Source organism: Leopardus geoffroyi, chromosome D1, assembly GCF_018350155.1.
Source record: "Leopardus geoffroyi isolate Oge1 chromosome D1, O.geoffroyi_Oge1_pat1.0, whole genome shotgun sequence".
In the NCBI taxonomy this organism is placed as follows: Eukaryota; Metazoa; Chordata; class Mammalia; order Carnivora; family Felidae; genus Leopardus; species Leopardus geoffroyi.
The window spans coordinates 103630195-103652323 of NC_059329.1; the positions used below are offsets into that span (position 1 = coordinate 103630195).

Below are 22129 nucleotides of genomic sequence, written 5' to 3' on the forward strand. Positions count from 1 at the left end.
CTAACATTAAGTCTTTGTCTTATTAACCCTCTCTGCTATATCATGTGTATCACATTTAACCTAATTTCTCCTATGTACTTGTATATATTTAGTGTATCTCTAAAGCAGTAATCAGAGGAAAAGATAATCTCTCCAGACCTAATGAGCAGAATATGCTTGCTGAGTACTAAGGAAAAGGCCATAGAAAGAAAGAGGAGTAGGTTATAATGCCCAGAAAATATTACCCCTCCCTGGAAGATTTGGCAGGGCTCTACCAATCCGTGTACTAGGAATTCTAGGAGAAGCTATTTGGGGCACCAGGTAGCTGATGAAGGAGCATCACAGAGATCCCAGAAGTGTGGGAGGCTAAATTATGTGGGGCCCACTGAGGGAGTACCTGGGCTGCTTCATAGTGATAAATCTAAAGGAATCCCATCTGCAGTTCGAGTGCAGGGACTGGGGTGGTCTTGCTGACCAATCACACTGCTTCCCTGGAGCCCAAACAGTGCCATTCCTTTACTGATGATTACAATTATAACTTATTCTTTCTGTCTTCCCAGGCCTATCTGACATGGTCTTCTGTGCAGGGCTGCTTCACAGGGGCACACAGTGCCACTGGTTCCAGCCACAGGGTATGGTGAAATAATTAAGTCTGTTACAAACTTTCTGCATATTTTTGTTACTCTTGTCAACGTGAGAATATATGGGGAAGCCAAGTTTGTTTAGATAGTGATTATGGGAATAGATGACTTGGGTGATAAGGCCGTGGGCCCGGTACTCAGGCACGGTACCCGCCATCCGTAACTCTCCTGTCTGGTCCATCAGGTTCCAGGATACAGGCGTCCTCTCAGGCCCCAGCAGGCAGAAGGTGGGGAAGTTCTGGATACAGCGCTCAATGAATCTCTGGCTCCTCTCATTGCCGCCAAAATGCCAGAATTTATTCACCAAGGCAGCGTGGGTAACATCCAGGGAGGAGGGTTTAAACATCTCTTGGCAGCTACGGAGGAAAAGCAAAGTCTGTGAGTATGGAGGTTTTTATTTGTTCTTCCCTCTACTGTTTTGAGAGGCAGAGTAGGTAGAGGAAATAAGAAACACAAAGCCCTGGAGTGTAGGTGAGTTTGTGATGACAAAGGGATGGAAAAGTCCACTGTTGTTGGAATGAGTGAGCAGGAAGAACAGGATAGGTCGAAGAAGCTGGCAGAAATCGGATATATTCCAGATGAGAAAAGAAATGGTGGAGTATTTTAAGCAAAGGAGGAATATGGTATGAATTACATCTTAAGAAAAGATTACTCTGACTGTTTTGAAGAATATTGACTGCACACAGGCCAGAGTGGAAGCAGGGTGGGAAAATGGGAGGCTGTCTCAGTACTGAGAGCAGTAAGTGATGCAGAGTGATTTGTATCAAACTCACATGGCCTTGGGTTTGCCACTGTTGGGTGATAAGTTCTTTCCCTCCAGCAGGGAAGGAATTAGTTTCTTTACCGTCTCAGCCGTCATATAGAGAATGCAATGTGTTTGCTTGACTTGGAAGGATTTAGTAGCTGCAAGATTTTGTATCACCTCATTCAGGCTGGGCTGTGAACCTAGATGGGATTATAAGGAGAGACAATGATTTAATAAGTACATGCTGTGGAGAAGCTCCCCATTGGAGTAGGAAGTGTCTGGCATTTACAGTCAGAGAACCTAGGTTCTGGGCTCAGTGCTGCTGCTGTGTAACCAGAGTCAAGTAGTCAGGATTTGTGCAATTTTCCCTGTTTTATGTAAGGGAAAACATGCCCAGAAATTCATTAAGCCATTGGTGGCAAAGTGAGACTGGAACCAGGTTTTCTGGGCTACATAATCATGTAGTTTTGATAATTAAAGGAGAGGAGTTTTTTTTAAAAAAGTAGTAGCCAATATCCATTGTGTACTTACTATGTTCCCAGTGTAGTAGATTGTTGCAGTAATGGCCTATATTTGCCCACATCTCCTTGTATCCATTCCTTGGGGTAGTCCTCGCCTGCACTGCATCTGACCTTGGCCATATGATTTGCTTTGGCAATGGGGAAGAATGAACTTGATGCAGGGAGAAGCTTAAAAGTGCTTGCACATCGGGGCTTGCCCTCTCCTTGTGATCTCAATTACTTTGAAACCAATACCATACAAATAGGCCTAGGCTAGCCTGCTGAGGTCAGGTGCTCCTATCATTCCATCACCATGGCAGCCAACGCTGACAGCCAGAACCATCATTCAGACATGTGACTGAGGCCATGTTAGAGCAATCAGGCCATAGTCCACCCATCAACTGATGGCAATTGTATGAGTAAGCCCAAGAGAGACCAGAAGACCTGCCTTGCAAAGCCTAATACAAACTGTTGATTCACAGAATTATGCAGCAAAAGTCAACTACACATCCAGGTATTATAGTAAGAAATCCCTATTCAATATTTCATTTAGTCTTTTCAATGCCCCTGTGTTCTAGGAACTATTGTTATCCTCATTTATGTATATAAAAGTCATGGTCTCCAGGAGGATAAGTCATGTGGCTAGGATCACATAGCAAGTAACAGGCAGATGCCATCCTAGGGAGTCTGACTCTGAGGGGGTGGGGGGGAGCATATCCACACCATGACAGTTGTCCTTTATGATCTGGGAGGTGCTTTATGGCACAAGTCATCATTCTCATTCCAGGAATGGAAGGCCTTGGATGAAGCCCTGCTTTGGTACCCAGTTACCCTAAGGGATCCTGCATATGTCTACAAAATATGCCATAAATCGTTGGCTATCCAGGAATTATATTATGTTCCCCTATATGAAGCCCATTTTTTGCAAGCTTTGAAGGTGTTTTTTTCTCCCTTTATGAGGGAGTTAAAAACTTGGCAGCAGGCTGAGGGTCTGGAGCTTGGGGGCAGGAGATATGAGTCATAGGGAAAATTGTTCAGGACAGAGAAGTGAGTCCGCACCCATCCCATTTCTCTTACTTTGGATCTGCAAATGCTGTTTCCAGTTGATGACTTCTGGTGAGACAAGACATTTCTGACAGTTCTTGAGGTCCTTGGAGTAGATTTGGTAAGTATTGGTGTAGTGATCAAGATCATCTGTCATCTCCTATGATCATTGGGAAAAGGGAAATAAAACAAATTACTTATATTTCACTATTGCAATACTTTTTTCTAAATTCCACTATACTGTGAGTTTTTAACATTGAAATATTGTTGACACACAATGTTACAATAGTTTCAGGTGTACAATATAGGGATTCAACAAGTCTATACTTTATGCTGTGCTCACAAGTATAGCTACCATCTGTCACCATATAACACTATTACACCACCACTGACTATATTCCCTATGCTGTACCTTTTATAGTATGAGTTATTCATGCTGTAACAGGAAGCCTGTATCTCCCATTACCCTTCACCCATTTTGCCCATCCCTCTGCCCTCTTCCTTCTGGCAACCACCAGTTTGTTCTGTGTATTTATGCGTCTGTTTCTGATTATTGTTTGTTCATTTGTTTCTTAGATTCCACATATGAGGGAAATCATACAGTATTTGTCTTTCTCTGTCTGACTTATTTTACTTTGCATAACACCCTCTAGGTCCATCCATGTTGTCATAGAGGGCAAGATCTCATTCTTTTTATGGCTGAGTAATACTCCACTGTGTGTGTGTGTGTGTGTGTGTGTGTGTGTGTGTGTGTACACTACATCTTCTTTATCCATTTTTCTATCGGTGGACATTTGGGTTGCTTCCACATCTTGGCTATTGTAAATAATGCTATAAACATAGGGGTGTGTATATTTTTTCAAATTTGTGTTTTTGTTTTCTTTGGGTAAATACCCAGTAGTAGAACTATTGGGTCGTATGGTATTTCTAGTTTTATTTTTTTTTCTATTTTTTTTTTTTATTTTAGAGAGAGAGCACAAGCAGGGGAAAGGGGCAGAGGGAGAGAGAGAATCCTGAGCAGGCTCCATGCTGAGCATGGAGCCCCATGTGGGACTCGATCCCACGACCCTGGGATCTTGACCTCAACTGAAATCAAGAGTCAAACCCTCATCTGACTGAAGCACCCACATGCCCCTCTATTTTTAATTTTTTTGAAGAACATCCTTACTGTTTTCCACAGTGACTATACCAATTTGCATTTCCACCAACAGTGCACGAGGGTTCCTTTTTCTCCACATCCTCGCCGACACTTGTTTCTTGTCTTTTTGACTATAGCCATTCTGACAGCTGTAAGGTGATACCTCATTATGGTTTTGATTTGTATTTCCCTGGTGATTAGTAATGTTGAGGATCCTTCATGTTTCTGGGCTATGTGTATGTCTTTTTTGGGAAAATATCTAATTCATGTTGTCCTATTTTTTTCTTTTCTTTTTTAAATTGTATTTAATTTATTTTTTAAATTTACATCCAAGTTAGTTAGTTTATAGTGCAACAATGATTTCAGGAGTAGATTCCTTAATGCCCTTTACCCATTTAGCCTATCACCCCTCCCACATCCCCTCCAGTAACCTTCTGTTTGTTCTCCATATTTAAGAGTCTCATATTTTTGTCTCCCTCGCTGTTTTTATATTATTTTTGCTTCCCTTCCCTTATGTTCATCTGTTCTGTGTCTTAAAGTCCTCATATGAGTGAAGTCATATGATATTTGTCTTTCTCTGACTAATTTCGCATAGTATAATACCCTCTAGTTCCATCCATGTAGTTGCAAATGGCAAGATTTCATTCTTTTTGATTGCTGAGTAATACTCCAGTGTGTGTGTGTGTGTGTGTGTGTGTGTGTGTGTGTGTGTGTGTTTGTGTGTGTATAAACATAAATAAATATAAATATATATACACATCATATATATGTGTGTGTGTATATATATACTAATATACATATACCCCACATCTTCTTAATCCATTCATCCATCGATGGACATTTGGGCTCTTTCCATACTTTGGCTATTGTTGATGGTGCTGCTATAAACATTGGGGTGCATGTGCCCCTTTGATATAGCACACCTGTATCCTTTGGGTAAATATCTAGTAGTGCAATTGCTGGGTCATAGGGTAGTTAGAATTTTAATTTTTTGAAGCACCTCCATACTGTTTTCCAGAGTGGCTGCATCAGCTTGCATTACCACCAATAATGCAAAAGAGATCCTCTTTCTCTGTATCCTCACCAACATCTGTTGTTGCCTGAGTTGTTAATGTTAGCCATTCTGACAGGTGTGAGGTGGTATCTCATTGTGGTTTTGATTTGTAGTTCCCTGATGATGAGTGATGTGGAACATTTTTTATGTGTCAGTTGGCCATCTGGATGTCTTCTTTGGAGAAGTGTCTATTCATGTCTTTTGCCCATTTCTTCACTGGATTATTTGTTTTTTTGGGTGTTGAGTTTGATTAAGTTCTTTATAGATTTTGGATACTAACCCTTTATCTGATATGTCATTTGCAAATATCTCCTCCCATTCCATTGGTTGCCTTTTAGTTTTGCTGAAGTTCCCTTCGCTGTGCAGGCTTTTTATTTTTATGTGGTCTCAATAGTTCATTTTTGCTTTTGTTTCCCTTGCCTCTGGAGATGTGTTGAGTAAGAAGTTGCTGTGGCCAAGGTCAAAGAGGTTTTTGCCTGCTTTCTTCTCTAGGATTTTGATGGCTTCCTGTCTTACATTTTGGTCTTTCATCCATTTTGAGTTTATTTTTGTGTATGGTGTAAGAAAGTGGTCCAGGTTCATTTTTCTGCATGTCACTGTCCAGGTTTCCCAGCACCACTTGCTGAAGAGACTGTCCTTATTCCATTGGATATTCTTTCCTGCTTTGTCAAAGATTAGTTGGCCATACATTTGTGGGTCCATTTCTGGGTTCTTTATTCTGTTCCATTGATCTGAGTGTCTGTTTTTGTGCCATTGCCGTACTATCTTGAAAATTACAGCTTGGTATTACAGCTTGAAATCCGGATTGTGATGCCTCCTGCTCTGGTTTTCTTTTTCAAGATTGCTTTTGTGGTTCCATACAAATTTTAGGATTGTTTGTTCTAGCTCTGTGAAGAATGCTGGTGTTATTTGATAGGTATAGAATTGAATATGTAGATTGCTTTGGGTAGTATCAACATTTTAACAATATTTGTTCTTCCTATCCAGGAGCATGGAATGTTTTTCCATTTTTTGTGTGTCTTCTTCAATTTCTTTCATAAACTTTCTATAGTTTTTGGTGTATAGATTTTTCACCTCTTTAGTTAGAGTTATTCCTAGGTATTTTATGGTTTTTGGTGCAATTGTAAATGGGATTGATTCCTTGATTTCTCTTTCTGTTGCTTCATTGTTGGTGTATAGGAATACAACCGGTTTCTGTGCATTGATTTTATATCCTGCCACTTTGCCGATGAATTCATGGGTCAGTTATAGCAATTTATTGGTAGAATCTTTTGGGTTTTCCATATAGAATATTATGTTATTTGCAAAGAGTGAAAGTTTGACCTCCTCCTGGCCGATTTGGATGCCATTTATTTCTTTGTGTTGTCTGATTGCTGAGGCTAAGACTTCCAATACTATGTTGAATAACAGTGGCAAGAGTGGACATCCCTGTCTTATTCCTGACCTTAGGGGTAAAGCTTTCAGTTTTTCCCCATTGAGGATGGTATTAGCATTGGGTCTTTCATGTATTTATGTCTGTTTTTAAATTGGATTCTTTGGGTTTTGGTCTTTAGTTATATAAGTTCTTTATGTATTTTGGATATTAACTCCTTATGGTAAAAAACTGAGAACTTTTCCTGTAAGGTCAGGAAGAGAAGACAAGGATTTACACTCTTGCCACTTTTATTCAACAAAATACTGGAAGTTTTAACCATAGCAATCCAGCAAGAAAAAAAAGAAAAGGCATCCAAATTGGTAAAGAAGAAGTTAAACTGTCACTATTTACAGGTGCTATAATCCTATACAAAGAAAACCCTAAGACTTCACCCACAAACTATTAAAAGTAATAAATGAATTCATTAAAGTTCCAGGATACAGAATTCACAGAAATTGGTTGTGTTTCTATACACTAACAATTAGGTAATAGAGAAATTAAGAAAACAATTCCATTTACAATTGCATCAGAAAAAATAAAAATACCTAGGAATAAACTTAGGAAGTGAAAGACCTGTACTGTGAAAATTATGAAATATTGATGAAAGAAATTGAAGATGACACAAAGGAAAAGATATTCCACGTTCATGGGGCGGAGGAATTAATATCATCAGAATGTCCATACTACCGAAAGCAACGTATAGTCTCAGTGCAATCCAAATCAAAATACCAATAGCATTTTTCACAGAACTGGAACAAATAACACTAAAATTTGTATAGAACCACAAAGACCCTGAAAAGCAAAAGCAGTCTTGAGAAAGAAAAGAAGTAAACTTATGCTTATGCAGTCCATTGTTCTATGACAAAGCAGGAAAGTGTATCCAATGGGAAAAGGATGGTCTCTTTAATAAGTGGTGTTGGGAAAACTGGACAGCTACATGGAAAAGAATGAAACTGGACCACTTTCTTATACCATACACAAAAATCCATTCAAAATGTATTTAGGACCAAAATGTGAGATATACTGTGATATTTTTTAAGTGCTAAAATGTTGGTATTTTCATTGGTGCATTACAATTATTCCTGAATCATTTAAATCATGAGGTCAGGAGGAGAGATTCAGGTATTCAATTTATGATGGAAAATTGCATAGCAATACTGCTCTCTACCCACGTATTACATTAAAATTTCAAATCAAACAAAGACACAATTATTAGGAAGCATTCTTCTATACTTCTATTATTCTCAGTGGGAAGAAGAGAAAAACAATTGACAAGGAAAAACAAAACTTCTGTTGCAAGAATGCATGTAATAAACAGTTCAAATAGTTGCAGAACATGCCAACCATGAACATCACAGTATTAAATTTAGTTATAGATACTTATGGATTAAAATCTCCATCTATACTCAAGCCAAAGAAGATGAAAACCAATTAGAAATGCTTCCTTAAAACAATGCTATAGTTAAACAAACGGTAGTCCAGAAAAATAAAGAGAGTACTTATTTAAGAAGACCCTCTCAACTTACTAAACAGATGAGATTATTGGGAAGTAGGAGGCACAAGAAAATATTACCACAACTCAGTGCAGAATTCAAAAGCTTTTTAAAAAATGGTTGGAAAATGTTGCCCAAAAATACGCTGACAAGTCAGCAAGGATATCCACTAATACATTTTATTACTTAAGATCACATTTAAGATAAAAGATCAAATAATTTTATTTCAGTTCAGTTGTTACTACTAATACAGATTTCTTTATATATTGTTTAACTTAGTGGTTTTCAAATAACTTTTTATTTCTATGAAAGGTATATTTGTATTTTTATAAATTTATAATTTTACTGAATGTTTAAAAATAAGCTTGTGAATTTTTGTCTTTGAAATGTGTTTACTATTTAGTTTTGCTAGTTTTTAAATGTTTCCTCAAAATGCATATGGCGATTATAGTATTATAAGTTTGCTTTTTATAATTGTCCTAACTCACTGTACTGTCTCACACCTTCCTATCTTTGCCCCTTGTGTTTTCTCTGTTGGAATGTCCTCTTTTTTTTGTCAGCCTAACAGTATCTACAAAATATGTACAAGATCCAGTGCAGATAAAACCTCCTGTCGGGAAGTGTCTTGGACCTTAACCTTCATCTCCAGCCTCCGTTGTTGAATCAGCTTTCGCTATTTCTGTGTTGTACATCTTCTCTTCCCACACACTTCACTCTATATTGGAATTTATTTGCTTATTGATCTTTTCTTCCAAGGCTCTGAGCTCCTTGAAGAGAGGGACTTACTTTCCGTCACACAATTCATTTCTGTATCTCTGGGCTGCCATATTGTCAGGCACATGGCAGGTACACAGCAAAAATGAACACAGAGGCATATTCATTCCACGTCTGGCACCTTACCTGCTCCTGAGGGCGGATAACCACTGTGTTAAAATCAGGCCACTTGTCCACTAGAGCCTTCAGCTTGAATGGGTTTCCCTGGTTCATGTGGAAGACAGTCCCATAAACCTGCAGCATCCCAAGAAAGGGAGAGGGTCAGCTTGTTAGGTAGGACTGCTAACGTGCCTTGTTTGGTCAGGACAAGGATCATTTCTATCATGAAATTTTATGTTGGAAAAGGGTCAAGTAGGGCATCTAGGTCAAACAATCTCCATGTACTACATTTTTTTTTAACCTCAAATGAGAAGAGCTTTTTCTCCCCACCCAATATGAATCATACATGCATATAGTAAAATGTTTGGCCAGATAAAATTTGATTTTAAGAATACCATTCTTCATTTTAGGATTTAAAATTCTCTCCTTCAAGATTTTCTTCTACTCATACACATAGACACAATTTTACAAAAATTAAATGATCTGATACATGTTCCCTCCCCCCGAATGCATTGTGAGCATATTTTTATGTTCATAAACACATTTTCAATTGTTTTATGATGGCTGCATAGGATTCCATCGTACGGATATATCACAGTTCATTTATTTGCTTATTGATGGTCATTTCAGCTGTTTCCAGCTTTTCACTTTGACAAATTAGAGCATGCTTGACAGAAAATTTGCATAGGCTCCTGATATTTTCTTAGAATATTTAGAAGAGTAGTTGCTGGTTCAAATGTTATGCACATGTTTAAAACTTCTTAACATAAATGACCACGTTATTCTCTGGAAAGATTAAATGAACTTCTACCAACAAACAGGCTACAGCATAGTGCTCAACAGAATGTGCTGTGTGGTCCCATGGCCTGGGGTCCAAGTCCAGTCTTGGATCCCCCTACCCCCATTTGTGTTGTGCAGGCTGTTGAGAGACAGGAAGGTGGGGAGAGAATGAATGAGAACAAGTCTTGTGGACATTGTGTTTTTGTGGTTTGGGGGATTGGAATGCAGCAGCAGATACTAGCATGGGCAACTGTGAACATGAAGCCTCTGCAGATACCAGCATGGAAGCATGCCAATGACCTGAGGTCAAAAAGATGGTATATGCTTTAATATTTCCACCTTGGATACATGATGACTAAGAACTATGCCTGTATCTTTCCCCCTGCCGCTCTCCACCCCACATAAACTATTGATGTTAGACAAAGAGAAGGGGGGAGAAAGCTCAGTTGACTGAATTTATCTGAATTTATTTTGTTTTCAGCCATGAGTGGAGGCTTGATATAGAGTTCAGCATAATTTGGGAAAATACAGACATTGTATTTTTACATATTTGCATTTGGGCCCTGTAAAACTGATTTACACTATACTATTATCCATTATAGAATCTGAAAATACGTAGAACTGTTACTCTTTGTTATTCCCATGGCCTAATTAATTAAAAAAATTTCTTTTTTCCTGCTCAGTTCAGAACATACCAGGCAGCTACTCTAAGTTGACTCCACTGGAGTTGATACACGCACTAAAATGTATTTAATATCTAGCACTAAGAGGAATGGCTGGGCTTTTTCTCAACTGAGACTCAAATAAGTATTGAATTTTAGGTTATACATCCATTACAAGTACTACACATATTCTGGATTTTAATTAGGGGGCAATGTATGTCTTTAATATGCAACCAAAAATTGAAGGTGCTATTAGGGCCACCTTATCTTACAACGGAGATCTTCCAAGAAAGGACACTTGGAATGCACCATTTTCTCAAAATATTTGGGCTCAACTTAACATAAGCAGTAAAGAGAAATTTAAGTGACAAAATTCTACACTAAATTCATGGGAAAAAAAAAACTTTGGCCTGAAGAATTGTTAAAAATAACTATTCACCATAAAAATATCTTAGGCAACTGTTTATAGAGTTTCTAACTGATGTAACCTCCCTCCCAACCCCACAGAATTGATTGTCTCTCTGTAAGGTTGCCTGGATCTTAAGGATTATGAACTGAAAGGAGTTAAATAGTGGGTGGTAGAGATTAATGGTAGTAGGAATCTACTAACGTGGTTGACTTTAGTTTTAGATCACAGTTGACCCTTGAACAACATGGGGGTTGGGGGGCACTGATCCCCCACTTGCAGTGGAAAATCTGTCTAGAATTTTTGATTACCCCCAAACTTAACTACAAATCACCTACAATTGACCAAAAGTCTTACCAATGATTTAAGCAGCTGATTAAGATGTACAGTATGTTATATACTGTATTCTTAAAATAAAGTAAGCTAGACATAAGAAGATGTTATTAATCAGATTACAAAGAAGAGAAAATCCATTTACAGTAGTGTGCTATATTTGTTGAAAAAAATCCAAGTGAATATAAGTGAACTCGCATATTTAAGGGTTAGCTGTGGAAGAAGTCATTTTTTTTAGTAGGAACTAAAGAACAGTTATTTCATTAGTCTGTTTCTAATAATTGAAAATTAAGCCTTAAAAAATAAATAAAATAAATTAAAGAAAATTAAGCCTTGTGATATACAAATAAAATAATGCTAATATTTTTCTCCTTACACTGAAAGAAGGGAGTAGCAGAGCTATAAGGGAGTAAAGGAGGCAAATGCATTTATCTTATCTAAATTGTATGCATCTTGTAGGAATGTCTTATAAAATAGTAAAAATCTAATTTCTATGTCTACAGAGTTTTTTTTTTAAGGAAAAGTAACTGTCCTCTAACACACACACACACTCACACTCACACACACACACATGGACCCTATGCCTTTGGTTGCTAAAAAAAACACAAGCAAGTACCATACCCTATCACTAGAGTTGCTCTTGCACAGTTCTGGATGTAAGTATTTACGTGTACATCTTAGTTAATTCTGAGATTTCTAATCAGTTGTACTAGGTTACAGGAGACACCTAGTTGTACTAGGTTAAAGGAGACACTAGGTTAAAGGAGACACCATAAAATAGCCTGATATGCAGTCAGCTCAGGGAAATTGGGAAATTTAAGTCAAAATTGGAATGGACTCCTTATTAATTTTAGAGAAGACTCTTGATGGTTAACCTCTCACCTAGCGAGTGTTCTTTTAAGAAGAACAATTTTAACACTAATATGTAGTCTCAGCCAACTTTTGAGGAAAACCCTGGACAAAACACCAATGTTATTATGGAATGTTTTTTGGAAAGGAGCAAGGGAACACTTTATGAATGACAGAGCAAAAGCTGGTAAAGTTCCAGGCATACCTGTGTTCATGCCATGGCATTGCAACTCACTATTTGTGTGATATTGGCTAAATCACCCTAACTGAGATCCATCTTCTCATCAGTAACACAGACATAGTAGCAAATAACTTCTAGAGAGGTAATGCAAACTAAGCTAGAAAAAACATGGACTAATGCTGGACACAGAACAGAGGCTCAATGTTAGTCTCTTTTCTTCTTGACTCATGGGGTTTCTATTCCTTACTCTCCACCCAGAATTTTCCATTGTCACCTTTAAGGATTCAGGAAGGCTCTTCCTCAAGGACCTCTCCAGTGACTGCAGCATTTGCGCACCTTGCAGTGGGAACATCATGGAAGGTACCTTAGCCTAAAGAGAGAAACAGGAAACAGCTAGGAATGAGAAGAAGCTGGAAGAGATTCAGAAATATGAGTAGTGAGTTCTCTTCTAATGGCGAGGTCCCCCTTCAGTGTCTCTTCATCTGTGTCACCTTCAGTAAAGTCTTCACTAGCTCTCACCAACTCCAAGGAAGGACAAGACTGGTAGAATGCATGGGGGATGGGAGGATTTACACATTTTTAAACTCACTTTCTTACACTTCAATGCATTCCAGCCATCTGTTTCATTTTAGGTTAACAAGTGCATTTTTAAGTACATATAACATCTTTTGAAATTTAGTTGCCATTAGTGATTCTTGTGACACCACCAGTAATAAGCCGTATAACATTGTGAAAGTTATTTACTCTTTCTGTGCCTTGCTTGCCTCTGTTAACCTCAAAAATAAAACTATCTTACCATCAAAAATGGCTTATTTGGAAATAGCAGAGAATTGCAATACCAGATAACGAAGCTATAGAAAATTATAAGCAAGTCTGGAGAACAAAAGAGAGGAACATTCTTTTATAAAAAGGAGAGGAAGAGGACTGTTATAAACAAAAAGTCCATTGGTAGAAAGGTGGAGTTCCCAGTATCAGGGCTTTTTCTTGGCTGAGTGGTGACTGTCTCTCATTGGCTGGGCTGTTGCTGAAGGGAGGAGGAAACCTGTCTGCTCAGTAGGAAAGTAGTAGCTAGAGTAAAATGGAATTTGGAAGCAATGAATCATAGGAATCTACCCTCCCCCCCAAACCAAGAGCACACTGTGTACACTGTATGTTAGCTAACTTGACAATAAATTATATTAAAAAAATAATTATAAATAAAATGGAATTTGGAAGGTGCTCTATTCCTGTTGGGTCTGCGGTGAATGCAGGCAGTAGTTGTATGGCAATAGCTCCCCGCTGCTGGCTTCCTGACTCCATTCTAAAGGATTCCTTTTATTGATTTTCACACTTCGAAGGTGGATGGGATAACAGCACCATCTAACTTACAGACTTTTTTTTAGGGTTAACTGAGTTATTACATTAAAGGAGTCAATAAGTGCTTGGAATAGTATCTGTCAGGGGCTCCTGGCTGGCTGTCAGTACAGAATGTGACTCTTGATCTTGGGATCATGAGTTCAAGCTCCATGTTGGGCATGGAGCCCACTAAAAAGAAAAAGAGTATCTCTTGTATAAAAGCACTGAACATGTTAATTACTCCTCCTCCCTCTCCTCTTCCTTCCTGTCCTTTTTCATCCCCTCCTTTCTTCCTCTTCCTCCTTGCCACCTGAGTTAAAGTGCTGTTTATTGCAGTACATTTTGCCGCAATATTTTTAATGTGGGCATTTGGACATGGTCTAAAATATAAACAACCTTTTAAAAAATTTCCAAGCTATATTCCAAGCTGGTATTTTCACCCTATTTTTTTTAACCTTACTGTGTCTCACTCTTGCATCTGTCTTGCATTTGTACGGATTACGAGGTAGAATAAAAATAGCATTTTTACATATTTGATTCACTGCGTGAAATTGGGATTTACCAAAACATTCTATAAAACCCCAACTACATGAAAAAGCAGAAAGGGCTGTGTCACAGCGTTCTATTTTGGAACCAGGATCCCTGGAGGAATACAACATCACTTCTAAGTGAAGGAACCAAAGAAGTGTTCAGAGAGAATGTTGCATTAAAACTGGCTGTGTGTGAGATTCCATGCTCCAGGTCAGAACTGGGTAGCTGATTTTACAACAGCACGGAGGAGGCTTCTACTTCTGGCCAAGAGAGCATAACAGGATCTGGATTTACCTCCTCACCTGAAAAAAAAAAAAGACAAAACTAAACAGTAAATAAAACAGCATTGCACAGAGCAGAGCCACTATCCCCAAGAAAAGGAAAAAAGAAAAGGTGAGTTTAATGATTGCATAGCTTATTGTTGGAAGACTGCAGCTCAGGGAAATGGAGCCTGACCAGATCACTGGGGTCTCAATGACTTGAGCATATAGAAGTAGAGGCCAGTGTGGAACTTGAGAAAGAGACAAAGCAGAGAGGGAGAAAGAGAGAGAGGGAGAACGAGAAGGAGAGAGAATGCATGAGAGAGGGAAAATGAGGGAGAGAGAGGGAGAATGAGAGAGAGTTCTGGAGATCTTTGGGAAAGAGCAGTCTCCTAGAGTCTTTGGCTCATCACTGAACTGTATAAGGGGAAACTACCTTGGGCTTTGGCCTAGGGAGAGAACCACTGGAAAAGATCAGGTGGAAAAATTCTTATAGCTGACACAAATCTGGGAATAGTTTATTGAAGTGAAAAGACCTTGTAGCATAAGGGCATTGAGTAAGAAGCTCAACAAGGGGGTTAAATTCAGACTTGTCTGTTCTAAATTCACCCTGCACTGATTAAAAGAAAGTCTTGAAATGATCCATCTGATTCCAATAACTTAATTGCACACCAGAACAAAACGTACTTAAAAATGTAAGTACAACAAAATCTATCAACTAACAGTATATAATTCACATTGTCTCACCTCCAATAAAAACTGATACGATGGAAAGAAGCAGTAAAATATGATTCAGAAGCAGAAGACAAACACAAATCAGTAAAGACAGGCCCAGAGGAGACACTGTCAGACCTACAATCAAAATGTTTTTTTCTGTTGCAACAGTGCTTCTCCATGATGCAATAGTCCTTCTCTCACCTTCTTGCAACATTTGCAAATAAGGTTTCTCTTTACCTGAATAAATAAAAATGAGTAGATGCAGATATATTGCAACTAGCAGGCAAAGACGTTAAAAAGCTATAATAATGCTGCTCTTCATGTTTAAGAAGATAGAGGGACACATCATGATAAGAGAAATGGAAGCTACAAAAGATGCATATTGAACTTATAGAAATGAATATATACAGCATTTAAAATAAAAAATACAGTGGATGTGATTAGCACTAGATTAGACATTCCAAAAGAAAAGATCAGTGAGGTTGAAGATGCAGCAATTGAAACTATCAACAATGATGCATGGAGCAAAAAACAAGAAGGATCAGAAGACTTATTATTGCTAGTATGTCACCATTTATCCCCCAAATTTATCTACAGTTTCAAATTAGCCATAAAACATTTCAAGTTTTATTTGTAGAAATCACAGATTCTAAAATTTACATGATATCAAGGCTTACTAAAGAGCTACGGTAATCATCATGGAGTGGTCTTGGAATAAAGATAGACAAACCAATGAAACAGAATAGAGGGGCGCCTGGGTGCCGCAGTCGGTTAAGCATCCGACCAGCCAGGTCACAATCTCGCAGTCCGTGAGTTCGAGCCCCGCGTCGGGCTCTGGGCTGATGGCTCAGAGCCTGGAGCCTGTTTCCGATTCTGTGTCTCCCTCTCTCTCTGCCCCTCCCCCGTTCATGCTCTGTCTCTCTCTGTCCCAAAAATAAATAAACGTTGAAAAAAAAAATTAAAAAAAAAAAAAAGAAACAGAATAGAGAAATTGATAGACATTTGTGGGCAATTGATTTGCTACAAAAATATCCAGACAAATGGGAGATAGGATATTATTTTCAATAAATGGTGCTGATTATTTTTAAACAGTCAAGATTACTTCTTGATAGACTCAGTAGTTGTAAATTTCTAAATGTAGATGTTAGAAGAAAGTCACTCTTGTCTATACTTACTTGTCCCTCTGCTACTTTCTGCTCCCCAGGTCATTTATCTAAAAATAGATCCCCATTCCATTTAGGGTGTTTTATGAATTTGAGAAAGAAAAAAAGCAGCACCCAAAACATAACATTTTCACAGAACAGCAAAACCTGGCAAGGTCATTCAATGGCCTTGATGGAAGGGGACAAAAACGAGATCATTCCACAATCATGTTTGAGCATGGACAAAACAAGAAGGCAGTCTTATCTGCAAAAACAGCCAAATACTCTCCCCAGGTAACAAGTGGCTGCCACTTCTTTACCCCTAATCTTTCTTCCTGCTTCATGGACAAAAGTCTTCCATACAATTGCAGTGTTTTCTGACAATATTCAAGGCAGAGCAAATCCATGCTTCCTTGAATCCTTCCTCAAATCGTGTGTCAAGTCCCTCCTGACACTGTTACTGAGGTGTACCACATTTCCTTCCTTATGGTGTGCTCTCCCTTCTGTTGCAACAGATAATAAATCCCAACTTTGCTGGGTTACACGTGTGTTCTACATGGCCTTTGACTAGAAGTTATTGATAATGTTTATAGCAGCATTATCAACAATAGCCAAACTATGGAGAGGGCGCATATGTGTATTGACTGCTGAACGAATAAAGATGTGGTACACACACACACACACACACACACACACAGAGATACACAGAAACACACACACTGGAATATTACACAGCCATCAAGAAGAATGAAATCTTGTTATTTGTAATGATGTAGATGGAGCTACAGTGTATTATGCTAAGCAAAATAGGTCAATCAGAGAAAGGCAATACCATATGATTTCACTCATATGTAGAATTTAAGAAACAAAGCAGATGAACATATGGGAAGGGAGGGGAAGAAGAGAGGGAAAGAAACCACAAGAGACTCTTAACAATAGAGAACAAACTGATGGTTGATGGAGGCAGGTTGGTGGGATGGGTTAGATAAGTGAGGGGTATTAAGGAGGGCACTTGTCATGATGAACACTGGGTGTTGTATGTAAGTGATGAATCATTGAATTCTACCCCTGAAACCAATATTGCACTGTATGTTAACTAAAATTTAAATTAAAAAAAAAAGTTATTGACACTTATTTAAATATTTAGCTCTGAGGCATTTGTTCCTACTGGATTGTTCACTGTTCGCTTTGACTTCCTTGGACTCAGAGACTTCTCCTTTTCAGCTTAGGTCCTCAGGACTACTAGTTTTTCAGGGTGGTCATGAAAGATTTGGTTTTGCAAAAGTGGAACCAATATTAGTTTGTTTCTATGGAAAAACATATCTAGGTTACAAAGATTTCACTATGTTTTGGTTGCTTTAACATGTTGGGTAATGTATAGATCGTCAAATGTTCCTGATTTTTCTATGTGTGTGTCCTCTGTCTCCTTCCAAGTCCCTGTCAATCATTTGAAGAAAACAAAATGATGAAATGGCATTATGTGATAAGTGTGAAATAGCATTATGCTGCAAAAAAAAACCCCATGTACATAACCTTAATTTAAAAATGCTAACATTATCTCAGCTTTCAGTGAGTCATAATCTTTTTTTTGCCTTGACATTGATGGCTGCTGACTGATCAGAGTGGCAGTTGCTGAAGGTTGAGTGACTGTGGCAATTTCTTAAAAGAAGACAACTGTGAACTTTACCACATCGATTGACCTCTTGTTTTGCGAATGATTTCTCTGTAGCATGTGATGCTGTTTGATGGCATTTACCCACAGTAGAGCTTCTTTATTTATTTTTTTAAGTTTATTTATTTATTTTGAGTGAGAGAGACCGAGAAAGACAGTGTGCATGCATGCATGTGAGCAGATGAGGGACAGAGAGAGAGAGGGAGAAAGAGAATCCTGAGCAGGCTCTGCACTGTCAGCAAGGAGCTTGATGTGGGGCTCAATCTCCTGAACCATGAGATCATGACCTGAGCTGAAATCAAGAATCGGATGCTTAACCCACTGAGCCACTCACATGTCCCTGAACTTCTTTCAAAATTGGAGTCAATCCCTCAAACCCTGCCTCTGTTTCAGCAATTAAGTTTATGTAATAGTGTAGACTCTTTGTTGTCATTTCAACAATCTTCACAACATCTTCATCACTAGTAGATTCCAGCTAAAGAAACCACTGTCTTTGTTCATCCATAGAAGCAGTTCTTTATCCATTGAAGTTTTATTATGAGACTGCAGCAGTTCAGTCCCATCTTCAGGCTCTAGTTCTGATTCTAGTTCTCTTGCTCTTTCCACTACATCTGCAGCTACTTCTCCATTGAAGTCTTGAACCTCTCAAAGTCATCCATGAGGATTGGAAGCAACTTCTTCTGAATTCCTATTAACGTTGATATTTTGACCGCTTCCCATGAATCACGAATATTCTTAGTGGCGTCCAGAATGGTGAATTTTTTCCAGAAGGTTTTCAATTTACTTTGCTAGGATCCATCAGAGGAATCACTGTAGCCTTATGTGGAAACTATAGCCTTATGAAATTTATATCTTAAATAACAAGAATGAGACTTGAAAGTCAAAATTAGTCCCTGACTTATGGGCTTCAGAATGTATGTTGTGTTAGCAGGCATGAAAATAACTTTAATCTCATTGCACATGTCCATCAGAGCTCTTGGGGGAGTGGGTGCATTGTCCGTGAGAAGTCATATTTTGAAAAGAATCTTCCTTTCTGAGCAGTAGGTCTGAGCAGTGACTTAAAATATTCAGCAAACTGTGCACAGATGTGCTGTAATCCAGGCTGTTTTGTGCCATTTCTAGAGCACAGGCAGAATAAGTTTACCATAATTCTTAAGGGCCCTAGGATTTTCAGAATGTAAATGAGCATGGGTTTTAATTTAAAGTCACAAGTTGTGGGGCAACTGGGTGGCTCAGTCAGTTAAGCATCCGACTTTGGCTCAGGTCATGATCTTATGGTCTGTGAGTTTGAGCCCCTCGTTGGGCTCTGTGGTGAGAGCTCAGAGCCTGGAGCCTGTTTCAGATTCTGTGTCTCCCTCTCTCTGACCCTCCCGCGTTCATGCTCTGTCTCTCTCTGTCTCAAAAATAAATAAACGTTAAAAAAAAATTAAAGTCACCAGTTGTATTAGCCCCTAACAAGACAGACGACCCATCCTTTGAAACTTTGAAGCCAGGCACTGACTTCTTCTCTGTAGCTAGGAAAGTCCCAGGAGGGCATCTTATGCCAACAGAAGGCTATTTCATCTACATTGAAAGTCTGATGTTTAGGGTAGCTGCCTTCATTAATATCTTGGCTAGATCTTGTGGATAACTTGCTGCAGCTTCTGTATCAGCACTTGCTGCTTCCCATTACACTTTGATGTTGTGAAGACATCTTTCCTTAAACCTCATGAGCCAACCTCTGCTAGCTTCAGACTTTTCTTCTGCAGCTTTAACTCTCTCAGCCTTCATAGAATTGAAGAGACCCAGGGCCTTGCTCTGCATTAGGCTTTGACATAAGGAAATATTTTGGCTGATTTGATTGTCTACCCAGATAACTAAAACTTTCTTCATATCAGCAATAAGGGTGTTTTGCTTTATTATTATTCATGTGTTCACTGAGTAGCATTTTTTATTTCCTTCAAGAACTTTTCCTTTGCATTTACGACTTGGCTAACTCTTTGGTGGAAGAGGCTTCGCTTTTGGCCTGTCTTGTCTTTCGGTAAGCCTTCTTCACTAAGCTTAATCTTTTCTAGCTTTTGATTCACAGTGAAAGACATGTGACTCTTCCTTTATCTTGGACCCTTAGAGGCCATTGTTGGGTGATTTCTTGTCCTAATTTCAATATTGTTTGTCTCAGGAAATAGGGAGGCCCAAGGAGGAGGAGAGAGACAATTTAAGGGCCGTCAGAAGACACACAGCATTTATTGATGAAGTTTGTCATCTTATAGGCACACAGTTGGTGGCACCTCCCAAACAATTAGAAATGTAACACCAAAGATCACTGATCACAGAGCAATGCAACAAATATAATAATAATGGAAAAGTTTGAAATATTGGTGAGAATTAGCAAACTGTGACCTAGAGACACAAAAGAAGCAAATGCTATTGGAAAATGGTGCCAATAGACTTGCTTGATGCAGGGTCACCACAAATCTCCAGTTTGAAAAAACACACTATCTGCAAAGCACAACAAGGTGAAGCTTGATCAGACAAAGTTCGCTTGTATTCATCTACTTATTTCTTTTCTAACTTTAAGTACGGCAACCTTCTTAGGAATCACAGGCAGGGAACAAAACTGCCTACCTGGTAATACAACCAGAAGGATTAAACATGGTAATATGTGCAGTGTCTCCACACATTAAAGACTCCATTCACCCCGACCCCCGCCGCTTCCAGAAAGCATCCAAATCTCTCCTCATTCATTTATTAGTTCAAATCAGAGACCTGTAAGAATTTTTCATAGTACCTAGCAAGTTAGCCTTCACAGAGTAAGTGCTAGATATAGGTTTCTTAAGTTAAAGTTATTTCTTTCCCTTAAGTATGTTTGCCATCATATTCTGATGTAACACAGTATGGGCATTTTGATTTATCTCATGTAAGTGGAGATGATGTCACAAAGCAATGACTATCTTTTTTTTTTTTTTTTTTTTTTGGCATGAGCCCCCACCTGGAAAGCTGTCTCCACACCAATCTTTGCAGGTGTCCCCAGGAACAAATGAAGAGCAGACTTCCAGGCGATGAAATTTCCCTCTGATGGTGTCAGTTTGGCAAGATTTCTCAGACTGAGTTTAGGTCTGTCTCCTCCAGAGATTGCTGAGCTGAGGCTCAAAATGTGGACCTTGCACATAAGCAAACAATTCTCGGTGTCAGCTCTTGTGAAATCCAATCTTCCTCTCTGGGACTCATGTTGTGGGAGCTCTTTATGCAAATTCAGGGGCTGGAAGTGTGTCACCTGAGCTTCTCTTTGCAAAACACCAGGTTGCTCTTTGCTCCCACCAGCCTGGCCATGACTCTGGAATCCAAAGCTGTGTGAACCCAACAGGCCAGGTGTCAGAAGGGGGGTCATGTTGCATAAACCATACTGTCTACCTCCCCTTCCCATTCTTAACAAAATGCAATCAGAACAAGGCAATAGGAAAGATAGGGATAAGGTCTGATTTGCAGAATCTGGTCTCTTTCCTTACACGTATGCAGAACAGAAAATATTTGCGTGGAGTGACTAAAGCCTTTAGGATCCTCCTTTTTTTTTTTTACGATAAGCTGTGCCCTCTTCCCTGCCTATTGTGAGGCTGCAGTTAAACATCCCAATAATTCAGCGTACACACTTCTTAGTCTCACTATTATGGAGGAGGAAATGGAGGCTCAATGTGCCTGAATTAGATGGAATTTAAACCCAGAGCCTTCTCACTCTGAAGTATCCACATTAGCATTTGGTCTACCATTCTCAGGAAAGGAAGGAGGATTCATAGAAAAGGTATTTTGAGCCACAGCTCCTCTGTGTGAAACAACCAAGGAGGGAAGTTTGACACTGTCTGGTCCTTGCCTTCATCACCCTCGTCCTTCTTCACCATAAGTAGTTGATTTCATTATGAAAGAAAGAAGGGCCATTCCCATAAGAGGGGCAGAGACAGGGGTGGCTAGTGTCTAGAGAAAAAGTAGAAAAAAGCCTGTGTGCTTCTTCAGTCCATGGGCCAGCAGAGCACATATTTCTCCCTGTCCTTTCTAGGAGCCTTGATTCCTAGAATACTAATTCTCAATTTTATCTCCTGGTGTTGAAGTCATTATAATCATTCCTTATTCTTTCTCCAAAGCCAAAGGCCACTGAAGCTGCTCTGTCCCTGGACAGTCAGCAGAGTGGACCCCTGGGTCCCTGTAGAGTCTCATAAAGGCTGACTATTACAAAAGAGTAGTGTCCCCTGTGCCCCAGTCCCAGAAAACCTCTATCTCCTCTATAGACCTCTATCTCCTTCAGCACTAACAGTCAGTCAAGATTTGGGTCTCTACCACCCTTGTATCTTAAACTAGTCTCTTAATCTCTCTAGGTTGGTTCCCCAGCTGCCAAAAGTGTTGTTGTATTAG

At 39.0% G+C, this 22129-nt stretch overlaps 1 protein-coding gene across 4 annotated transcripts; it reads right to left on the reverse strand.

Moving 5' to 3' along the window:
* Positions 1–471: 471 nt before the first annotated feature.
* LOC123601725 (glycine N-acyltransferase-like) lies at positions 472–20950 on the reverse strand. 4 transcript variants are annotated; one of them, XM_045485327.1, is made up of 8 exons: positions 20718–20829; positions 15075–15172; positions 14253–14260; positions 12367–12462; positions 8909–9016; positions 2943–3069; positions 1394–1565; positions 472–976 (listed from the first exon to the last, which is right to left on the reverse strand). In XM_045485327.1, the coding sequence occupies exons 2-8, from the start codon at positions 15112–15114 to the stop codon at positions 574–576; spliced, it is 954 nt and encodes a 317-aa protein (XP_045341283.1). In that variant the 5' UTR covers positions 15115–15172; positions 20718–20829; the 3' UTR covers positions 472–573. The 4 variants fall into 4 exon arrangements, with proteins under 4 accessions (XP_045341283.1, XP_045341285.1, XP_045341282.1 ...); XM_045485329.1 differs by lacking the exon at positions 15075–15172 and having other exon boundaries at positions 20718–20816; XM_045485326.1 differs by lacking the exons at positions 14253–14260; positions 15075–15172 and having other exon boundaries at positions 20718–20950.
* Positions 20951–22129: the final 1179 nt, after the last annotated feature.

What these genes read in the sequence shown, in the direction of transcription:
- LOC123601725 (XM_045485326.1), bottom strand. Translation starts at nt 20,897, where the DNA reads ATGTGCAAGGTCCACATTTTGAGCCTCAGCTCAGCAATCTCTGGAGGA. An exon ending in GTGTGGAGACAGCTTTCCAG is followed by an intron (nt 12,463 to 20,717) that starts GTGGGGGCTCAT and finishes TTCTCTCTTTAG; the next exon opens with GCTAAGGTACCTTCCATGAT. An exon ending in TTATCCGCCCTCAGGAGCAG is followed by an intron (nt 3,070 to 8,908) that starts GTAAGGTGCCAG and finishes CAATGATCATAG; the next exon opens with GAGATGACAGATGATCTTGA.